At 38.4% G+C, this 17,410-nt stretch overlaps 4 protein-coding genes across 5 annotated transcripts; 1 reads left to right on the forward strand and 3 right to left on the reverse strand.

The window, feature by feature from the left end:
* The first annotated feature begins 32 nt into the window (after positions 1–32).
* On the forward strand, positions 33–5,456 carry LOC110846579 (transportin-3). Its single transcript, XM_022093378.2, has 18 exons — positions 33–108; positions 244–382; positions 453–548; positions 660–1,190; positions 1,271–1,298; positions 1,368–1,527; positions 1,605–1,743; positions 1,835–1,889; positions 1,980–2,071; positions 2,489–2,685; positions 2,765–2,981; positions 3,069–3,189; positions 3,273–3,373; positions 3,471–3,755; positions 3,865–4,076; positions 4,168–4,492; positions 4,597–4,709; positions 4,772–5,456. The coding sequence occupies exons 2-18, from the start codon at positions 248–250 to the stop codon at positions 4,830–4,832; spliced, it is 2,868 nt and encodes a 955-aa protein (XP_021949070.1). The 5' UTR covers positions 33–108; positions 244–247; the 3' UTR covers positions 4,833–5,456.
* On the reverse strand, positions 5,254–8,611 carry LOC110846580 (cholesterol 7-desaturase). 2 transcript variants are annotated; one of them, XM_022093379.2, is made up of 11 exons: positions 8,302–8,611; positions 7,478–8,211; positions 7,202–7,400; positions 6,946–7,081; positions 6,811–6,866; positions 6,511–6,689; positions 6,235–6,432; positions 6,107–6,154; positions 5,977–6,039; positions 5,801–5,911; positions 5,254–5,709 (listed from the first exon to the last, which is right to left on the reverse strand). In XM_022093379.2, the coding sequence occupies exons 2-11, from the start codon at positions 7,679–7,681 to the stop codon at positions 5,506–5,508; spliced, it is 1,398 nt and encodes a 465-aa protein (XP_021949071.1). In that variant the 5' UTR covers positions 7,682–8,211; positions 8,302–8,611; the 3' UTR covers positions 5,254–5,505. The 2 variants fall into 2 exon arrangements, with proteins under 2 accessions (XP_021949071.1, XP_035705129.1); XM_035849236.1 differs by lacking the exon at positions 8,302–8,611 and having other exon boundaries at positions 5,585–5,709; positions 5,790–5,911; positions 7,478–8,243.
* Positions 8,430–10,842, reverse strand: LOC110846657 (cholesterol 7-desaturase). The gene is made up of 8 exons (XM_022093478.2): positions 10,685–10,842; positions 10,385–10,616; positions 10,088–10,289; positions 9,739–10,013; positions 9,560–9,652; positions 9,227–9,469; positions 8,962–9,135; positions 8,430–8,861 (listed from the first exon to the last, which is right to left on the reverse strand). Exons 2-8 carry the CDS (start codon positions 10,550–10,552, stop codon positions 8,628–8,630), a joined length of 1,389 nt encoding a protein of 462 aa, XP_021949170.1. The 5' UTR covers positions 10,553–10,616; positions 10,685–10,842; the 3' UTR covers positions 8,430–8,627.
* A 306-nt stretch (positions 10,843–11,148) lies between these two features.
* Positions 11,149–16,415, reverse strand: LOC110846102. The gene is made up of 5 exons (XM_022092734.2): positions 14,419–16,415; positions 13,908–14,333; positions 13,531–13,818; positions 13,347–13,469; positions 11,149–13,163 (listed from the first exon to the last, which is right to left on the reverse strand). Exons 1-5 carry the CDS (start codon positions 15,911–15,913, stop codon positions 12,046–12,048), a joined length of 3,450 nt encoding a protein of 1,149 aa, XP_021948426.1. The 5' UTR covers positions 15,914–16,415; the 3' UTR covers positions 11,149–12,045.
* Between the last annotated feature and the right edge of the window lie 995 nt (positions 16,416–17,410).

Consider the following 17,410-nt stretch of genomic DNA (forward strand, 5'->3'; position numbering starts at 1 on the left):
CTCACCGTGAGATTCTGCCCGCGGAGCAGATTTGTTGCACTTTTCTTGCGCTTGATCCACACCGACCAACTTTTAGCAGATCCTTCGTATTTATTGATTTCTTGGATTGTACGAAATAAATTCAAAATATTATTGTTACTAATTTCATGTAACTGTCATTCGAATCGGTTACGTTAATAGTTTTTATATGCATTTTAACTTGCGATAATTACAAACCAAGTGATTAAGACTATTGTGCTGCAGGAAAATGACGACCCCACTTCAAATGACAGACTTGGAGCAGGTTTATCGTGCAATTCACACGTTATATTCTCAAGATCAGTCCATTCCTGTGACCGATAAACAAGCTGCGTCCACATGGCTTAATGAATTTCAAAGATCGGTAACTGCTTGGCCTGTGACTTCAATTATATGTATAATATTGACAGTTAATTAGCATTTCCTAAATATAGGTTCATTCGTGGGAAATTGCAGACCAACTTTTACACCGGAAAGCAGATTTGGAATCATGCTATTTTGGAGCACACACTCTTCGTACAAAAATTCAGGTTCGTCGTGTGGAGTAATTTCATTACACTGATTATAATTATTATAATAGTGTTAAGGATCAACTAATTATTTCTGAGAATTTAATCGGCGTATGTTTCAATAAATTCTAGAGCTCATTTCATGAACTTCCAGTAGAAGCACATATATCGTTACGAGATTCCCTTCTCCAACATATTGCTAATATTAATGGGGCTACGGATCACATTATCGTGACACAACTATGCCTCGCCGTCACGCATTTAATTCTCCAAGCCGCCTCCTGGGCAGATCCTATTGGTCATTTGTTGAATACCTTTGGTGCAGATCCTAGCCATTGGTGGCCTATTCTAGAAATACTCACCCTTTTGCCAGAAGAAGTCCATTCTAGGAAGTTACAACTAGGAGAAAACCGACGACACCAAGTTACAAATCAGTTGGAGTCTGTTGCTATCACTGTCTTGACGTTTTTAAAGCAGTCGCTCAATGTTTGTTTGACGACTCCGCCAAATTCTTCTCTACTTCCAGTCGAAACCTGTCTGATTGGAATAGTTAAGTGTTTCGGGTCTTGGGTCTTGATCAATCCCGAAGGTTTTTTTACAAGTAGTGAAGCTGGTGCGATGGATGTTCTTAACTTTTCCATGGGTAGTTTGAGAGATGGGAAGGTGAGGAGATGAACATTATTTAAGCTTATTAATTGCTATTCTTAACCTTATCTTGAAGTTTTTGCCTTTTTTGTGCGCAGTGTTCTCAAAAACTTCACACCGCTGCAGGTACTTGTTTGTTTGGCTCAAAAAACCGTGTAAGATAAATTAGTAATATTACATGCTTGTTCGTTACAGCCGACACGGTATGCGCCTTGGCGGAGATTGTCCCAGATATGGATGTAACGTGCAACAATAATGCGAATGACTTACAAAATTTCCAACTACTGCTTCACACTTCGTTCATGGGATTTGGAGAACCGTACGCTTATGCTGTGGCTGAAGAGGATCAAGACAAGTAATACCATACCTAGAAATATTATATTCTGGTATAATGTACCATTAAAACGATCGCTACGATGCCTTAATTTTCAGAGTACTGAATTACTGCCGAATGTTTACTGAATATGGAGAGAATATGGTTCCATACATGTTACGTAACTCAAGAGACCCACATTACTCCATCACCATCATAGACAGAATTTTAGATTGTGTAGGTCATCACGACTACGAGGTATGCTTATTGAGATGTTCTCATTCTCATCATACATAATGGTTTGGATTGGAATGACGGCATACATATTGTCTGGTGTTGTCTATTTCAGGTAGCAGAAAATACATTCGGGTTTTGGTATCGACTTACCGAAGACTTGTACCATGGTCAGTTAAAGGGCCCCATTTTATTTTTACAAATGTCTGATATGTTACGATACCAGTTTTTAATCTGATTTTTTTTCTTTATTATTTTAGCTCATGACGAGTCTCTAAATTCCTTGTTCTTAAGGCATGCGCAGCGTTTAATTATTGCGTTGCATAAGCATTGTCTCATTGAACCTGATCATGTAATAATACTCAATTATTTTTCTATTATTACGTATTTGAATTTTTAGCCCGAGTCAGGGTTCATGTCGATCTGTCCGTTCTCATTATATGGACTAGAAATTTGGTACACAATACACATATAGTATTGGGTAAATGAGGACTTAGGTCGAAGATGTGCAAAACCAGTTAAATGGTTAACCGGTCGGTGGGGGCCTTCAAGGTCAGGTGGGGTCGTCGATCAAGTTATTAAATACTCAGTAAGATGACCCCCACGGATTTTCGAAAATGGTCATAGATAGTAGTTGGTAATAGTAGTTAGATCATCTGACAAAAATTTGAACTGTGACCTGACTCGGGCTAAATCAACACTGGACATTGTAGGTTTTTATTAATTGTGATATGTTATCAACACTTCGACGCTGTTTTAAAAATTCTAGGAAGGTCCACTAACATCTTCTGACGAGTTTTATGAATTCAGAAGAAAGGCAGCCGAGATAGTAGAAGACATTATATTTGTTGTTGGCCCTCTGAATACTTTTCAAGAATTGGCTAATTTATTTATGATGGAAAATACCTGGGAATCCAAAGAAGCGTCTTTATTTTTGCTGTACCATGTGTCGAAGTCAGTCGACCCGTAAGTTGTTGATCTTCGTATATAAAATGTGTACCATTTTTTGAATTGAATAATTTTATATTTTTGTATTGTTTTGCAGAACTGAAACATCAGTTATAAAACCATTTGTGGAAACAGTGTTGCAGTTTTCCGACTGGAGACATGTCTGCTTAAAATTGTCAGCGATAAGATTCTTGGGAGGAATGGCTAATTGGCTAAACAAGCATCCTGACGAAAATTTAGAAAAGTCTCTAAATCTTTTAGTGACATATTTGCCCCTCCCGGAATGTAGTAATGCTGCGGCGGTTGCGCTTCAGGTAAAAGATATATACGTACTAATTATGTATTTCTATTTAATTATAGTTTTTATGAGACACTTAATTCAATGTAACTTGTCGAAATAGAATATTTGCCAGCAATGTGCTGACCACATAGCATCTAAATATATCGACAATTTATTGGGCATTGTTGGGCAAATGGATCGGTATAATGTCTGCAATGATGCTGTCGTTGGCTTGCTAAAAGGTTTGTTTTGGAACATTGAATTAATAAAATAAAAACAAAACGATGACATTTGGTATACGTAATGCGATTTGTTTCTTGATTAGGTGTAGGTCATGTGGTTGGAATTCTTCCCCCAGATCAATTGTCTACAGTGATTCGACAAATCTGTTGGGGTCAAATACAGCCACTCGTCGAGCTTTGTGATGTATGTACTATACTAATGCTTGCACATGTATCTAAAGTTTAATTTTTTTCCTGCAGTAAAATGCAATAATCGTTTGACTGAATTGTATACTCCATAGAATGAAACACCACCAGTGAAAGGAACCAAGACTGATCCCGTATTTTGGGTTGACCGTCTCTCAGCTTTGTTTAGAAATCCTACAGCACATGATAAAGATGGCCTAGTTGTGGAACACCCATGCTCTGTCGCAATTTGTCAAGATTTATGGCCTGCCATTTCCAAAGTTTGTGACAAGTTTCAGGCAGATCCCCGTGTAATGGAGAGAGTCTGCAGATGTCTACGTTACGCAGTTCGATGTGTTGGGAAACACTCTCATCCATTTCTTCAACCTTTAGTTTTTCAGGTATTTGAGCTGATTTAGATTCAGTAATAATGTGCAGATAAATTCCCTCATATCACATAATTAAGTCTAATAGAAAAATAAGTCTCTCATTTGTTTTTTTTCCTTTCAGTTGATAAATATATACAATGCACACCATCACAGTTGTCTCTTGTATTTGGGGTCTATACTAGTGGACGAGTATGCAGCAGAGACTCAATGTGTAGATGGTTTACTTCAAATGCTTTCTGCATTTGTCCCTCCGACCTTTGCCATTTTGAACGAAGCTGGAGGATTTAGAAATCATCCAGATACTGTTGACGATTTTTTTCGCTTATGCGCTCGGTAAGACTTCATATTTCTAATTTCCAGATTGTCGTACACTAAAGATTAGTAGTATATGTTAGATTATATAAACTATGTTAAATTGTTTCAGTTACCTTCAAAGGTGCCCCTTGGCTATTTTAAAGTCTGATATAATGGCCTCATTAGTTCTCTGTGCGACACAAGCAACTCAATTGGATCATCGGGAAGCAAATGTTTCAGTGATGAAATTTTTATATGACTTGGTTCATGCGGGGCGTCGACAGCGAGAAATGCCAGATTTTTCTGAACGACAGTCGTTGGTCAGAGTAATTCTTACTCAAACGGCTCCTCAGTTACTCTGCATGATAATTTTTGGAGTTATATTTACATTGCCCTCCTACACTATTAATGATATTGCTGAGTTAATCTATGAAATCAAGGAAGTCATGCCGCAGGTATTTTCTTAATATACTTAAATACTAAATATTCTATTGCTATGCTAAATGATTTGTTTTAAAGCGGTGTATAAGTTAAAATTGTTAATATAATTTGAATTTAGGAATCATCAAAATGGCTAGAAGACGCTTTGAAACAACTTCCGAATCAAACTGCAGTTGGGAGTCAAACCGCAACACTTGAACAGCTTCAGTTATTCCATAAACAAGCTATGAGGTAGGATTAGTTGACAAAAATTGTTGTTAATTTTACTAATCTGTCGCTATCCCAAATTTTAGCGCAAGAAGTCCAAAGGAATTATCTAGAACCACAAAGGAATTCTGTCGATATTACAGATAATGACGAGAAGAAAAGTCATCTGCCAATATTTATTATGACTTATATCACATCTATGCACTCATCCCATAATTAAGGACGTTAATGTACAGAGGAATCGACTATTTGTTTCTCTTCAACTTAATTTATCTATATTTTACGTGACGCATTTAATAGCAAATTACTTCAGAATGAATGACAATGTCACCATATCGTATCTCTGTCTCCAGCACCAGCCAAGGTATTTTTTTGTCTTGTCGTTTCATATGAAAACGCAGGATATATGGACACAACCAATTCCCGACGGTAAATTAATTATTTTTACGTAGGTTATATGTCATGAAATATATACGAGATTAGTTCGATGGACGACAAACCGTGATATAGTGACCCACGCAAGATAGGCTAGGTTAGATATTATAGACCAGGTTAATTAAGAATGTCATACTTTGTCAGCGTTAATTTATTTAAACGAGAACTTTTTAGTGAAAGATTTAAACTATGATTATCATGTTGTAACGTTTTATTGTTTTATGTCAATGATTCCCTGTACGTTGGTTGTGGGTTGATAGAACAGAAACAACAAAAATATAAGGGTGACATTTTCTTACAGTTAAAAGAAATTTTAAATAAACGGTTAGCTGAAAATTAAACAGTTCTTGTCCTTACTGGACAACATCACTATGCATTTAAACATTTAAAACGTCAGCTTGTTCGCATTGCTATCATTCGTGCAGAAGTAGTTTGGCTCAGACGTCAGTTCAACCAGGTTGCTATTTTTTGGTTCTGAATAAAACTGAGAGAACCATCTCCGGAATTGCTTAATGGTCTGATCTTCCTTCGTTAAATTTGGTTTATGCATGTATGACTTTCTGTTCCATATGCGAATGTCTCTAGCGATCTAAGCAACAATATAATATTTAGAAATCGCCTGACACGTCGTTCACCATGATGATTGCAATACGACGCCAATCAACATACACAATTTTTACCTGCTTCGCTTCCCCGTCAATAATTAGCTTGGCCAAGGGGTGAATAATCCAAGAGGACGAGTAGAAATGATGAACCACTCGTTGGAGAAGTGGTTCTATGGGGGTTACGGTCTGCATGATAATTTATGGAGTTACTCGTATATATATGTACCAGTTGGGAATATGTATGTGCCTACCTGGATGAAGACGGCTTTCCCAAGGAAAGTGTTAAAATGAAGTGCTACGATTCCCGGCCCTGTCTTCAAAATACGAAGCTTTACGTCAATACATAAAATTATCTTTTTTAGAAATTAGTGTTTCACTTACCTGATGAATGTCCACATTAATCTTCAAGCACGGAAGCCAACCGAAAAGCTACATTCATTATGTAATTAAAGCATTTTTAACAACAAATCACAATTTAAATAAATAAATAGTTGTGAGAACCTACATACCATGATGTGGTGATTAACTTTCACGATTGCCTCATGGCGTCTATTGGGATCATCCGTGTTTGGTGTCCAATTAGCCTTCCAAACATGCTTGATAAAATTCCAGGAGAAAAAAGATTCTTTGGGATTGTCACCGCACAAAACTAAGTCAGAGTGCAGAACATTGAGATGTGCTGGGTCCGCACCGTTCTCGGGTATTTCCTGGTAAAAACATTTCTTGCTTATATATAAAATAACGTTGATCCATGGATGTGCATGGCAGATATTTTTCATTCTCACTTGAATGTGACACGCCACTCTCATCTCTGATCTGCCTCGATAAGACCAGGTGTTTAAATTTATTTCAGGAATCTCGTCAGGATGCCAAGTAGGGTCCAAGGACTCGGCATGATTCCATATAAATATGAATCCATCAGTTTCAAAAGTCTTCCACATTTTAATCTTGACAAACTCAGGCACTGCGAGTACAAAAATGCTTAAATCTCACAACAAACTTAATTAACATAGGTCGATGAGGTGAGACTACGAAATAAGATATCCGTCTCAAATTCTAAGATTGCCCCGTCTTCATTCGCTTACATTTATCACTGTATGGGATGGAGACGAGTTTTCCGTCAGATTTTCCATCGAAAGCCCTACGTATTCACTTCATTAAGAAAAATCATTCTACACAAGTATTTAGAATTATCTATAGAATTCCATATGACGATTTACCAACTGTGGAATGGACACTGAATGCATTCGCCCCGGACCTCTCCTCCAACCCCGAGATGTGCTCCGATGTGAGGACAGTAGGCGTCTGCCACGTAGGCACACCCACTCGAACCCCTCCAGACGACGAAGTTATTTCCTGTTCATTCCAAGACATGACATTTCACAATTCCAATACCCAATATTTGTGTCGGTGTTAAAAAAAAACAGCTGCCATACGATATGTACATATCTCTACATGCATCGCTACCATACTCACCGAGTGCATACATCTCCCGAGCTTGTCCAACTTTTAGCACCTTGGACTCCAGAACTGCATACCAGCCGTTGGGATAGGCAGGGGGCAGCTTCCGGTTCTTCTTTCGTCGACGCATCTCATTAATAGCGTTTCTCCGACTTGTATTATTTCTGATATTCTCAGGATTATCAACATCCTCAAACCCCAACTCTGTGAAATCCTGCCGAAAGTGAGAAAACGTTAATGGCTTAAGCGAGATTAAGGGAAAATTGAGATTATTTATTTATGTACACCCACCATAAAAAGATCATAGGGTTGATGAAAGAGTTTCCAGTAGAGATACGCCAATGCTACTGCAAGGACCGTATACTGTAAAATATGCACGTTACACAAGATACATTGAACACTGCCATTATTTCCGATTGTCTCAATGAGTGCTTGAAGTTGGTCGATGAATTGTAGGGAAGTCTCAGGTTTACTATTATTCAGATCCTTGCCCATTTTTCGCCTAATTTGTGAGTCCCTGTTGTCGGTTATCTAATCAATGCAGTGTTTCTGACTTTTATAATCAATACATATATAAATACTATTTAGGAAGTGCGACAAAACTTGGTTTGATCGATAGGAAACTTAAGGCCATCAGTGTTCTCACCATGAGAAGCAGTTTGTAACTAAAGTGGAATTGAAAACTAGTGTCAAAAAAATATTTATTAGTCAATGCAGTAAAAAGAATATTTGAAACTGCACGTATACATATTTATTTAAAAAGAAGGAAGGAGATTCCAATATTTTCAAGTACAATAAAGCTGTAAGTTTTTCCATGCAGGTGTGAAGCCAAGTAAACCAAACCGGATAATGGCAACAAACGGAAAATGTTAATTTTCTACAGCGTCAGAAAAAACGCAAGTCAATAATTTTACATATCACTTTGAACGAGAGCTTTGAATATTATGATTTCTTGAACTTGCACCAAGCTTCACGGGAATTTCGATCTGGAGATTTTTGTTGAAATCATCCATAATTCAGACTACCTAAACATACGTACATACACATTTGTATATTACTACGTCAAAAGTAGCATGTATCAAATCTTGGACATGTTTTAATTAAAAGCTTCATACTTTATAAAAACACCACTTTCCATAAATGTAGTTCGTTCGTCATCCGTCAAAATATGATAAAATAATGTATAAAATTTCACTCTAGGTCAATCCATTGCTCAATAAGTTGAAACTGTGTAATTTTTTCAGAACGGAAATTTATTTTTGATAGGGCAGGTCTTCATATTTATTTGTAGTGCTCTCGATGATTATGATGGCTTTATTCTTTTACACCTTGTACTAAAATTTACTTTCAAATATAAATATGTAAATATGTATGCGGGTAGATACATATGCTTGCACAATATTTGCGATAAAATAAACTATACTATTCAAGGTGAAATTGTTTAAAAAGACAAATTGTCTGGATTTAGTTTTATGGAGCCATTAGAGGTTGGTGTTGTTGTTACTGAAGGGTTTGGTAAAATTGGATTATTAAAAGCAGTTGACATCCGTGGACTGTTGCTTGAGTAAAATTGACTAAACCAACGCCGAAATGCTTTGATGGCTTTATCTTCCTTGGTCAGTAAGGGTCGACTGATGTATGTTTTTCTGTTCCAAATAGCGATATCTCTTTCCAACTAAGGACCCAGACATTCACATGAACTTAGATATTTGATACAGATTTGATTTATGTGTAACTTATTGAACCCAAGAAGATCATATATAATTATCGCATACCTGGATTGCTTCACCCAGTAAAATAAGAAGGCCAAAAGGGTGCAACATAGAACGGGATGAGTAAAATGTGTGCGTTATTTTCATAAGAAGTGGTTCTAAAGGGGTGACGTTAAAGAATAAAACGCCTTCTCCACCAAATCCCTTAAAACGCAGGTACACAGTTCCTGGGCCCACCTGCACCAATCTCACATACCATTTATTATCAGGGATTATAAAAGAAATAATAATTCTGATAAAAAAGGTGCAGAAGGAAGAAACACCTGACCTGATGTGCCTGGACATTGACTTCCATAAAAGGAATTTTGTTAAAAAGGCACATTCGGTGGGTTAATGTCATAAGTGCTCTGTGGGATAGCTCAGGATTAGAGTTTGCTTCCCAACTTCCGGACCATTGATGAGTTAAGAATCCCCACGTCAACTTGGCTTCGGTTGGCTTCCCCCCAGATAGCATGGCAGGTTTATGAACTACGTTTAGATGACTCATGTCTGCTCCATTTTCAGGAACTTCCTGCATAATATACATATATTTTTATATTTAGAAGAAGCGAAAATAGATAATTCTCATAATGTGTAAGGTACGTTTTAATCAAACATTAACCTGAATGTGACACGTTGCTAAAAATTCTGACCTCCCACGATATTTCCATTCTCCGGTAGCAATCTCTCTCATTTCATCCGGCTGCCAATTTGGCTGGAATTTTTATTTCATTTATCAGTTCACTATAAAGATAACTTGTAAAATTGTACTTAGCTACTTTAATTAATATTTCACTTCACCTTCTCTCCCTCTGCATGATACCACAAATAAATAAAACCATTCATCTCGACCGTTTCCCACATCTTGATCCTTGCAAATTCGGGTACTGAATCTGCATAAGGAATATCGACGCATTTGCCATTGCTCCCTTCAAAGGCCCAACCGTGAAAGGGACATTTAATGCAGTCATCCCGAACCTCCCCGTTGACACCGAGATGTGCTCCCAAATGAGGACAGTATGCATCTGCCACGTACGACTTGCCACTTTTCCCACGCCATGCGACCAAAGCCAACCCTGTGAAAGTGAAATGAAAGTCAATGCTCATATCATACAAGTCTTAAAAAATAGTCTTATCTTAAATAACATACCCAAACAACTCACTTCTCGTGAACCCTCAATGAGAAGTTCTCGTGATTCCAGGATTATGAACCAGCCATTCGGATACACTGGAGGAAGTTCTCCAAGCTTTCTCCGGCTTCGCATATCGTTAATTATGTTTCTTTTTGAGACATTGCTCCCTTTTCCAGGTGGTTTCCGAGCTGCTTCTTGAAACCCAAAGTCAGTAAAGTCCTATGATTTTCAAACAAAGTAGATATTTATCGTACAATTCATGGTACTGAATAGCTATGTACAAAATAGGTAACAGAAACAGAGATGTTAAGTACTCGATAGTAGTTGAATGGTCTCCAGAAAAAATAGTACCACAATGTTACAATAGGAGCAAGAATCACTAAATATTTTGCAACATCATAGGATTGGGTCGCTACTAAATATTTTATATATTCAGCTCCTTCCTGTACAAAAATGGCCAATTCGTCGCTGATATTTCTCATTTTGCTCAGAAATTGTCCCCAGATTCAGCAAAGACTGAACAGATTTTCAACACAGGTACAAAACCTACACAACAAAGTCCAGATTAGAATAAAATTCATTTTGATTGAAAGTATGACCTTGAGTTTACATACAATTAATTCAATGTGAGCTTTTAGAAGGAAAACAACACGAGCTAATTGGACTCTAATTGATGACCAGGTTGTATGTATGTATAGTGAGAAAAAGAGTGATATCATAATCAAGCGCTTATACCGGCCGATTAATAACCTTATACATATGCCACACTGTATGAACCACCATAATTTGACATGCAATAACAAACAACCAATGTAAATTTCATTTGATTCGTGTTGTGTTTCCTCATATTTTAAAATGCACAGCATTTGCACTAATCTGCATTTAAGTGACAATGAGTAAGTTAATGGGTTTGATCTTATCATGCTTTTCACACACCAGGTGTTGTGATTATGAATTAGTTGTTTTCATTTTGGTCAATTATGTGGGTAAATGAATTCATATTTCAGAATTTAGAACATGAAAATAGAATGATATCATCGCCGCTGAAAATGACCAAAAGTGCTTGCTTGTTTTCCAGTTGGATGTTTTACTTTTATATTTTCTTTATTCCATTTCTTGAGAACATTAGATGTTACATAAACCTAAAAGCTGGCGTTTAATTATTTATTAACAAGAAAAAATTGGGAATAATAAGTAGTTGCATATCAATTTGACGCGAGGCGAGATATGAAACGCAATGTAGACATTATACGGATTCACACGGACAGACCTGAAAAGCCAAGAAAGAAATCTGACTGAAATTAAGTATGCTAATAAAGTACTCCTGTACTACAATAAAGCATAAAGGATGGACTCTTAATCTATTTTTTCCCCAACTGGAAGAAGTAACGTTCTTGATATACAGACTAAATTTAAGAAATTACACAAAATTATTAAAGGCAACTTATCTACACTCTCTTGATGTGGTTCTAGGGAGGATTCTTCGTACTAGGGTTTATTAAACATTGTATTGATCACTTTTCTCCATTTTCTTATCTTATGCGTTATCTTATCGTCAGTCACAACTTTACTTACAGTTATTCCATGCCTATGATTTTAAATGCAATTGATTATAGTAATTACACATGATAATACAATTACAGAACCGGGATGATGGTATCTGTAATTTCATTAATTCATTATTTGCATAGCCAGTAAATTTGGTAGTAACATAACTGTAAACCTGTAATTTGTATATATACACTCGGAATAGCATGGTTTAATATTTTTTGTCTAAGACTATTTTCTGTAATCTCATATTCAGTTGTTGTTACAGCTAAAGCTACAGCTACATATATAAATATTCAATCGTCTCTCAAAATGAGTCGTAAAATTTACAAAAACAAACAAATTACAACGTATTATATTACAAACTACTTCAAGTAATTCTATATTCTTAGCAGTATCATTATTACTATTTAATACGCCAAGTTATTCAATTGTAATTAGGGTAGTCCCTGACGTTTGAAGGTGGTTGTTGCTGTTGGTGGTATTGTTGCGCAACTTCATACCCGTATGCAACAGGATAGGTCGTGTAAGTTACTGGAACAAGCATTTGAGCCTGTTGTGGTTGAATTGCGTGAGTTGGAATATGTTCTATTTGGATCTTTTGAACGGTGGCTGCTACTGGTGCGGCTGGGGGAGGGACGACAGCGGGAGCAGTGGCCACGTTGGGGGGTTTGATCTTTCCAGGACCACTCTTCGTGGCTCGAGGTTTTTCCTCCTTCTCAGGATAGTTTTTGCGTTGACAATATCGCTTGTGAGCGCTAAGATGTTGGGGTTCCGCGAATGCTTTTCCACAATCATCGCAACTATACCTAAGAGGTCGTTGAGGTTCTTCCTCTTGGGATGATCTGTTTCCTAAACTTTTTTCGTGAATCTTTTCATGACGTTTGAGCTTGGACCGACTGGCGAATCCTTTTTTGCACACGTCGCAAACAAATGGTCTCTCCCCAGTGTGACCTCGTAAATGTATTCTTAGTCTATCTTTGTATCTGAACGATTCTCCACAAATTTCACACTTGTACGGACGTTCCCCAGTATGACCTCTCATATGGATTCGTTTATGGCTCATGTGAGTGAATCCCATGCCACAAACTTCACAGCTAAATCTGAATTCCTTCAAGTGTACTGTCTTGACGTGAAGTTTCAGATTAGTTGGATTGGCAAATTGTTTGCCGCATTCTTTACACTTGTAAGACTCCATGTTCAATTCTGCATGTTGTCCTTGATGGTATTTTAAATAGGTTGGGTGAGAAAAGGCTTGACTGCAGATTTCACAGAGGTAGGCTCTTTCTCCAGTATGAGTAATTCTGTGGATTCGAAGACGATGCTGACGGAAGAATGCACGATCGCAAAACTCACATTTTAGTGGAGGAACTTCCCAGTGACACTGTTCAATGTGAGTTTCCCGTTTCAATGCACTGACGAAACTCTGATCGCAGTGGTCACACTTGAACGGCGTCTCTCCCGTGTGGAGCCGAACATGAACTCGCAATTCACTTCCATTTCGATACTTTTGTCCACAGAACTCGCAAATATGTTTCTTTTTATCTGAAATTGAGAACAAAACCAGTTACTGACAAATCCACTTATGATCAAAAAAACAAGCATTATTAAACTCGTATTGTTCAATTATTGTGTATTATTCAAAAAATAAATTGATTAATTAAATTAAACTTTAAACAGTATAATATTTAAAGCTTAAAATATTTTATTGTTCGAAAATTATTATACCTGAGCTTTCACCATTTTCTGGCATAATACCGTGATCCTTTTCTAAATGCCTCTTCAGCAGATTAGGACGCTTGAACTCCTTATCGCAGTGTTCGCAGGAATGCACTTTAAGTGAGCCACCACCTACATATGTTGAATTATATGAAATGATTAAGGAAATGTGAATTTCATATTAAAGACTTACCCCTGCCTCTTCTTCGACGCCCATGTCTTTCACCTCCAGGTTCGTGGTAACGAGCAAAATGTTTGTCTTTCTTTTCGTCATCGGCAAATGTTCTGCTGCACTCTGGGCAAGGAATACGAGGTCCAGCGCTGCTTCGACGTCGTTTCCTAGCAGGTGCACGCTCGCGATAATCATCATCATCTTCGTCATCGTCATCATCAAACTCATTTTCTTCGTCAGAATTGACGTCAGAGTCGTCAGAAGATGTTTCTGAATCAGCTCCCTCATGAAATTCGTCATCCGAGTGACCTATCGTCGTATGAACACCAAAATATTAAATATATGTAATAACCCTTTATTAGGATTAGTTTGGATTTAGTAACTATTGGACAAAATACCTGGAGACCAATCAGGTTCACTTTTTGGAGAGGCACCCCCCTCATCCTCGACTTTCTCAGCTTTTATATGTTGCACTGTGGTAGTCCTCTCTTCTTCTTCATCATCATCGCCCATCAACCACTTTTTGTAATTCGGTTTCTTTACTCTCCGCCCAGAATGAGTTTGTATAACTTCATGTTCTTCTTCTTGCTCATCGTCCCCGAATTCGTCGTCAAAGTCGGGGTCAGAATTGTACTCTTGTTTAACACCGGATGCATCAACATATTGTTTTTTAGGCCGACCTCGTTTTTTAGACCCTGACTCCAACGTCACTTGTGGGTACAGAGCAGAACGATTAATAACTGTCTTCTTCTTTCTTCCGGGTTTCCTCCCTCTTCTCCCTTTCTTGCGGTAATTTAGTAGTTTGGCAATGGCAGGACAGTCCTCTGTAGTAAACAAGACAAACATATTAATTTAGTCTAGTGAATATTTAACCAATTTACATGGCACGGTTAAAAAAAATATAGCTACCTCCTAAAATAGCTCTCCTTGTAGCATCAATCTGTCCTATGAGCCCTTCAACTTCTTCAGCCTCCTTCTTCCTCTTGCAAAAGTTGGCATCAAAAGTCGTCGCCACTTGATCTTTTATCGTGTCCCTCAAATTTCCCAGGGTATTTTCAAGCCGCTGAATTTCCTTGTAGATAACTAATGCGTCCGCTACCACGGACTGACAAGGGTGACAAAGGGGAACAAAGTTTAGAAGCATATCGACATCTTGATCCAAATCATCGAAACTTGAGCCCAAAACTTGAAACAAGAGGTCTAAATTAAGTCGTGTATCCTCCTCGCTATTGTCATGGTCAGATTCATCGTCTGAATTAGACTGATGACGCATCTTTCCCGTTAAGACATCTTTTATCTGCTGAGCAGTTTCTTCCGTGAGGTTGCAAACCTTTTCAATTCCTTCTCCTACATTCAGGTTCAAATCACCACCCCCACAACCAGTCTCAGCGGTCAACTGCTGCTCCAGTTCAGATTCAGGGTCTCTTGCTTCTGACTTTATTCCGAAAACATTGTTGTCCTCACCGACCGAGACGATAGGTGGGAGAGTAGCCTCAGTTTTTGTCATTATTGTTGCTGCTATATGACTCATTTCTTCCTGACCCCCCTCTTCTTGATCTATGAGGTCTGGAAGTATTTTCTGAGTGTCTGCTTCCTCCATCAACGTCGTCGTCGTCGTCGTTGGCGGCACAGTAGTAGTATCAATAGTATTGGTGGCATCAACCTGCTCTCCTTCGGCTGGTAAGTTAGGTTCAACAACTTGGACAGGGCTCTCGGGCTTCTTTTTTCTGCAGAGATGTTCTGGCGCAGGGATTGTCACATAGCACATGAGACACTTTGCTTTGGTAAGGTCCCAGCCTTTAAACACGCCATTCTCATCAGATGACTCTTTACATGAGGGACACTGACAAGGAGGTTCTTCTTCTTCTTCCTCTTCCTCCTCCTCTTCTACCACTGGAGGGGGTGGTGGTAGGAGAGGTGCTTCCATGTTGGTAGACATATTCTGCTTTGGATCTTCCCCATCTTCAGCCCCGGAAGGTTCTTCCACAATAGTTTCAAGAATCTGGCCCTCGTCCGTCGTGTCCAAGAGGGACGAATCCACTGCCTGCTCCAAATGTTCGTCGTCCTGATTAATGGGCAATTCCTCCTCCCCCACGACCATACTGTCATCATCTTCAGGAGGCGGCCCAACTTCTTCTTCAAGTACTGCTTCATCCACTTCCATGACATGAGCGAGATCGTCCCCATCGATAAGGCCATCCCCTTCAGTCCCATCACTGGCCAGAGGGTCGGCATGATGATGGTGATGATGATGGTCACTTAAGGACTCGGCTAACTGGGCTTCAGAGAAAATGAGCTGGTCATCCAGGTGGTGGACGGAGGGATCGCCCACAACGACGACGACAGGGGGAATATCTCCCTCCTCGTGGTGGGAGGAGTCTGGGACCTCGGGTGGGAGGTCCATGTCACACACGCACTACTTATTCAGAGAACAGAGAAAAAACTGTCTAATTATTATTGTTTGTTATTTGTTATTATTATCTTTGAGAGGGGGACAAAATGTGAAATGTGTCGATGTTGGGCCTTATTTTGTATTTATGCTGTTTTGAGAGAGAGGAGAGAGGAGGGAAGCGACGAGGAGTGTGAATTGCGCTCTGGCTGGAGAATTGTGTTTAGATCGATCGAGGGAGCTGCATGATTGCGTAGGAGAGGGGCGAGTGGCGACTAAACCATAGCTGCCCAACCTCCGCTCACTTCCAGGTAAAATATTCCCCATCGGAATTTAGGCTTTGGCCATTGATGACTTCAAAATTGTTGACTTTTATATTTTCTGAGCTCCTCTAAAGTCTATCAAAATCGTGACTGCATTCGACTTGGATAATTACAGACTCTCAGGCAAATCGGGGTTTATAAACGTTTTTGACGTCCCGAAGGGAGAAGTCGTGCAGCCATGGACGGAACCGAGTACTCGCCTGGCAACAAAGAACTCCCTCGGTGGATGCCACTCGGCCCGGACCACGCAGATTTTCGTGGCGGTTGGACTGAACTGATGAATGCATGTCCCACTCGGTCCTCATTTAAGAATTCTTAGTCGTTCGTGGGGAGTATCACCTCCCCCCCAAAAAAGTTAGGTCATGACCTTGCTCCTGCTCAATGCTAATGAGTATTTCATATGTTTGAGTGCGTGTGAATTTGCGTGGGGAGTGAGCACAAATGGCAGCATCAATTACGTATTCAATTCTCTGCAAAATTTGCAATGCATTTACTATAAATTTTGAATTTGGAATAATATTTAATTTCTCAAGGCAGATTGCATACTTGAATGATGTTAGAAAGAGACTTAACTGTAGGAAATTTTGAATACATGTCGTCTATGAGTCGGCCGCGTTTCATCTACTTTCATGAACGGTGATGAATGACCATCCATCACAATGTCCACATAACAAGATATCATAGTGACTGAAATTTGAATTTTATAATGCTGTATAAATTCAAGAAATGCGTAAAGCTGAAATCTTAATCTTATATATATCTATTAGACACTTTGTCTTAATCACTTCAAAACAGAACATACCGTTTTTTGATGCTTTATTAGTTTCATTCATTCAAACTGTAGCTACAAATTGACGTTTTAAATGCAAAATTATATGTATACATTTTTTTATGTATTTATTTTACATAATATGCAGTTCATTATGAATTAGGATATGTTGTATGTTGTGTGTCGGCTTGAGAGCCTTCTATGCATCGTAATGCAGAGATTATTTTCATATTATTAGGAGTTGGCAATCAATGTAACATTTTCATAATTCTAAAAGTTATGACATTAATGAATAGCATGCACGACGGAAGGGGATTCTTCGTTCAATTGCGAATTATTAGACCAATCAATCTGAAATTGCATTCTAACAGGTTATCAAGAAGAATAAGAAACATCTTGCAATATGCCAAGTTGAACAAA

Source organism: Folsomia candida, unplaced genomic scaffold, assembly GCF_002217175.1.
Source record: "Folsomia candida strain VU population unplaced genomic scaffold, ASM221717v1 Fcan01_Sc003, whole genome shotgun sequence".
Classification (NCBI taxonomy): Eukaryota; Metazoa; Arthropoda; class Collembola; order Entomobryomorpha; family Isotomidae; genus Folsomia; species Folsomia candida.

Excerpts from the sequence above, each read along its gene's own strand:
- LOC110846657 (XM_022093478.2), bottom strand. The coding sequence starts at position 10,552 with ATGAGAAATATCAGCGACGAATTGGCCATTTTTGTACAGGAAGGAGCT. Across the intron at positions 9,136-9,226 it reads TCAATGTCCAGGCACATCAG|GTGGGCCCAGGAACTGTGTA; the intron begins GTCAGGTGTTTC and ends AGATTGGTGCAG. Across the intron at positions 8,862-8,961 it reads TACTGGGTGAAGCAATCCAG|TTGGAAAGAGATATCGCTAT; the intron begins GTATGCGATAAT and ends CTGGGTCCTTAG.
- LOC110846579 (XM_022093378.2), top strand. The coding sequence starts at position 248 with ATGACGACCCCACTTCAAATGACAGACTTGGAGCAGGTTTATCGTGCA. Across the intron at positions 2,982-3,068 it reads CTGCGGCGGTTGCGCTTCAG|AATATTTGCCAGCAATGTGC; the intron begins GTAAAAGATATA and ends TTGTCGAAATAG. Across the intron at positions 4,710-4,771 it reads TTCCATAAACAAGCTATGAG|CGCAAGAAGTCCAAAGGAAT; the intron begins GTAGGATTAGTT and ends CCCAAATTTTAG.
- LOC110846102 (XM_022092734.2), bottom strand. The coding sequence starts at position 15,913 with ATGGACCTCCCACCCGAGGTCCCAGACTCCTCCCACCACGAGGAGGGA. Across the intron at positions 14,334-14,418 it reads AAGGAGAGCTATTTTAGGAG|AGGACTGTCCTGCCATTGCC; the intron begins GTAGCTATATTT and ends TGTTTACTACAG. Across the intron at positions 13,819-13,907 it reads TGAACCTGATTGGTCTCCAG|GTCACTCGGATGACGAATTT; the intron begins GTATTTTGTCCA and ends ATACGACGATAG.
- LOC110846580 (XM_022093379.2), bottom strand. The coding sequence starts at position 7,681 with ATGGGCAAGGATCTGAATAATAGTAAACCTGAGACTTCCCTACAATTC. Across the intron at positions 6,690-6,810 it reads CATCCCATACAGTGATAAAT|TGCCTGAGTTTGTCAAGATT; the intron begins GTAAGCGAATGA and ends TTGTACTCGCAG. Across the intron at positions 6,433-6,510 it reads GAGTGGCGTGTCACATTCAA|GAAATACCCGAGAACGGTGC; the intron begins GTGAGAATGAAA and ends TGTTTTTACCAG.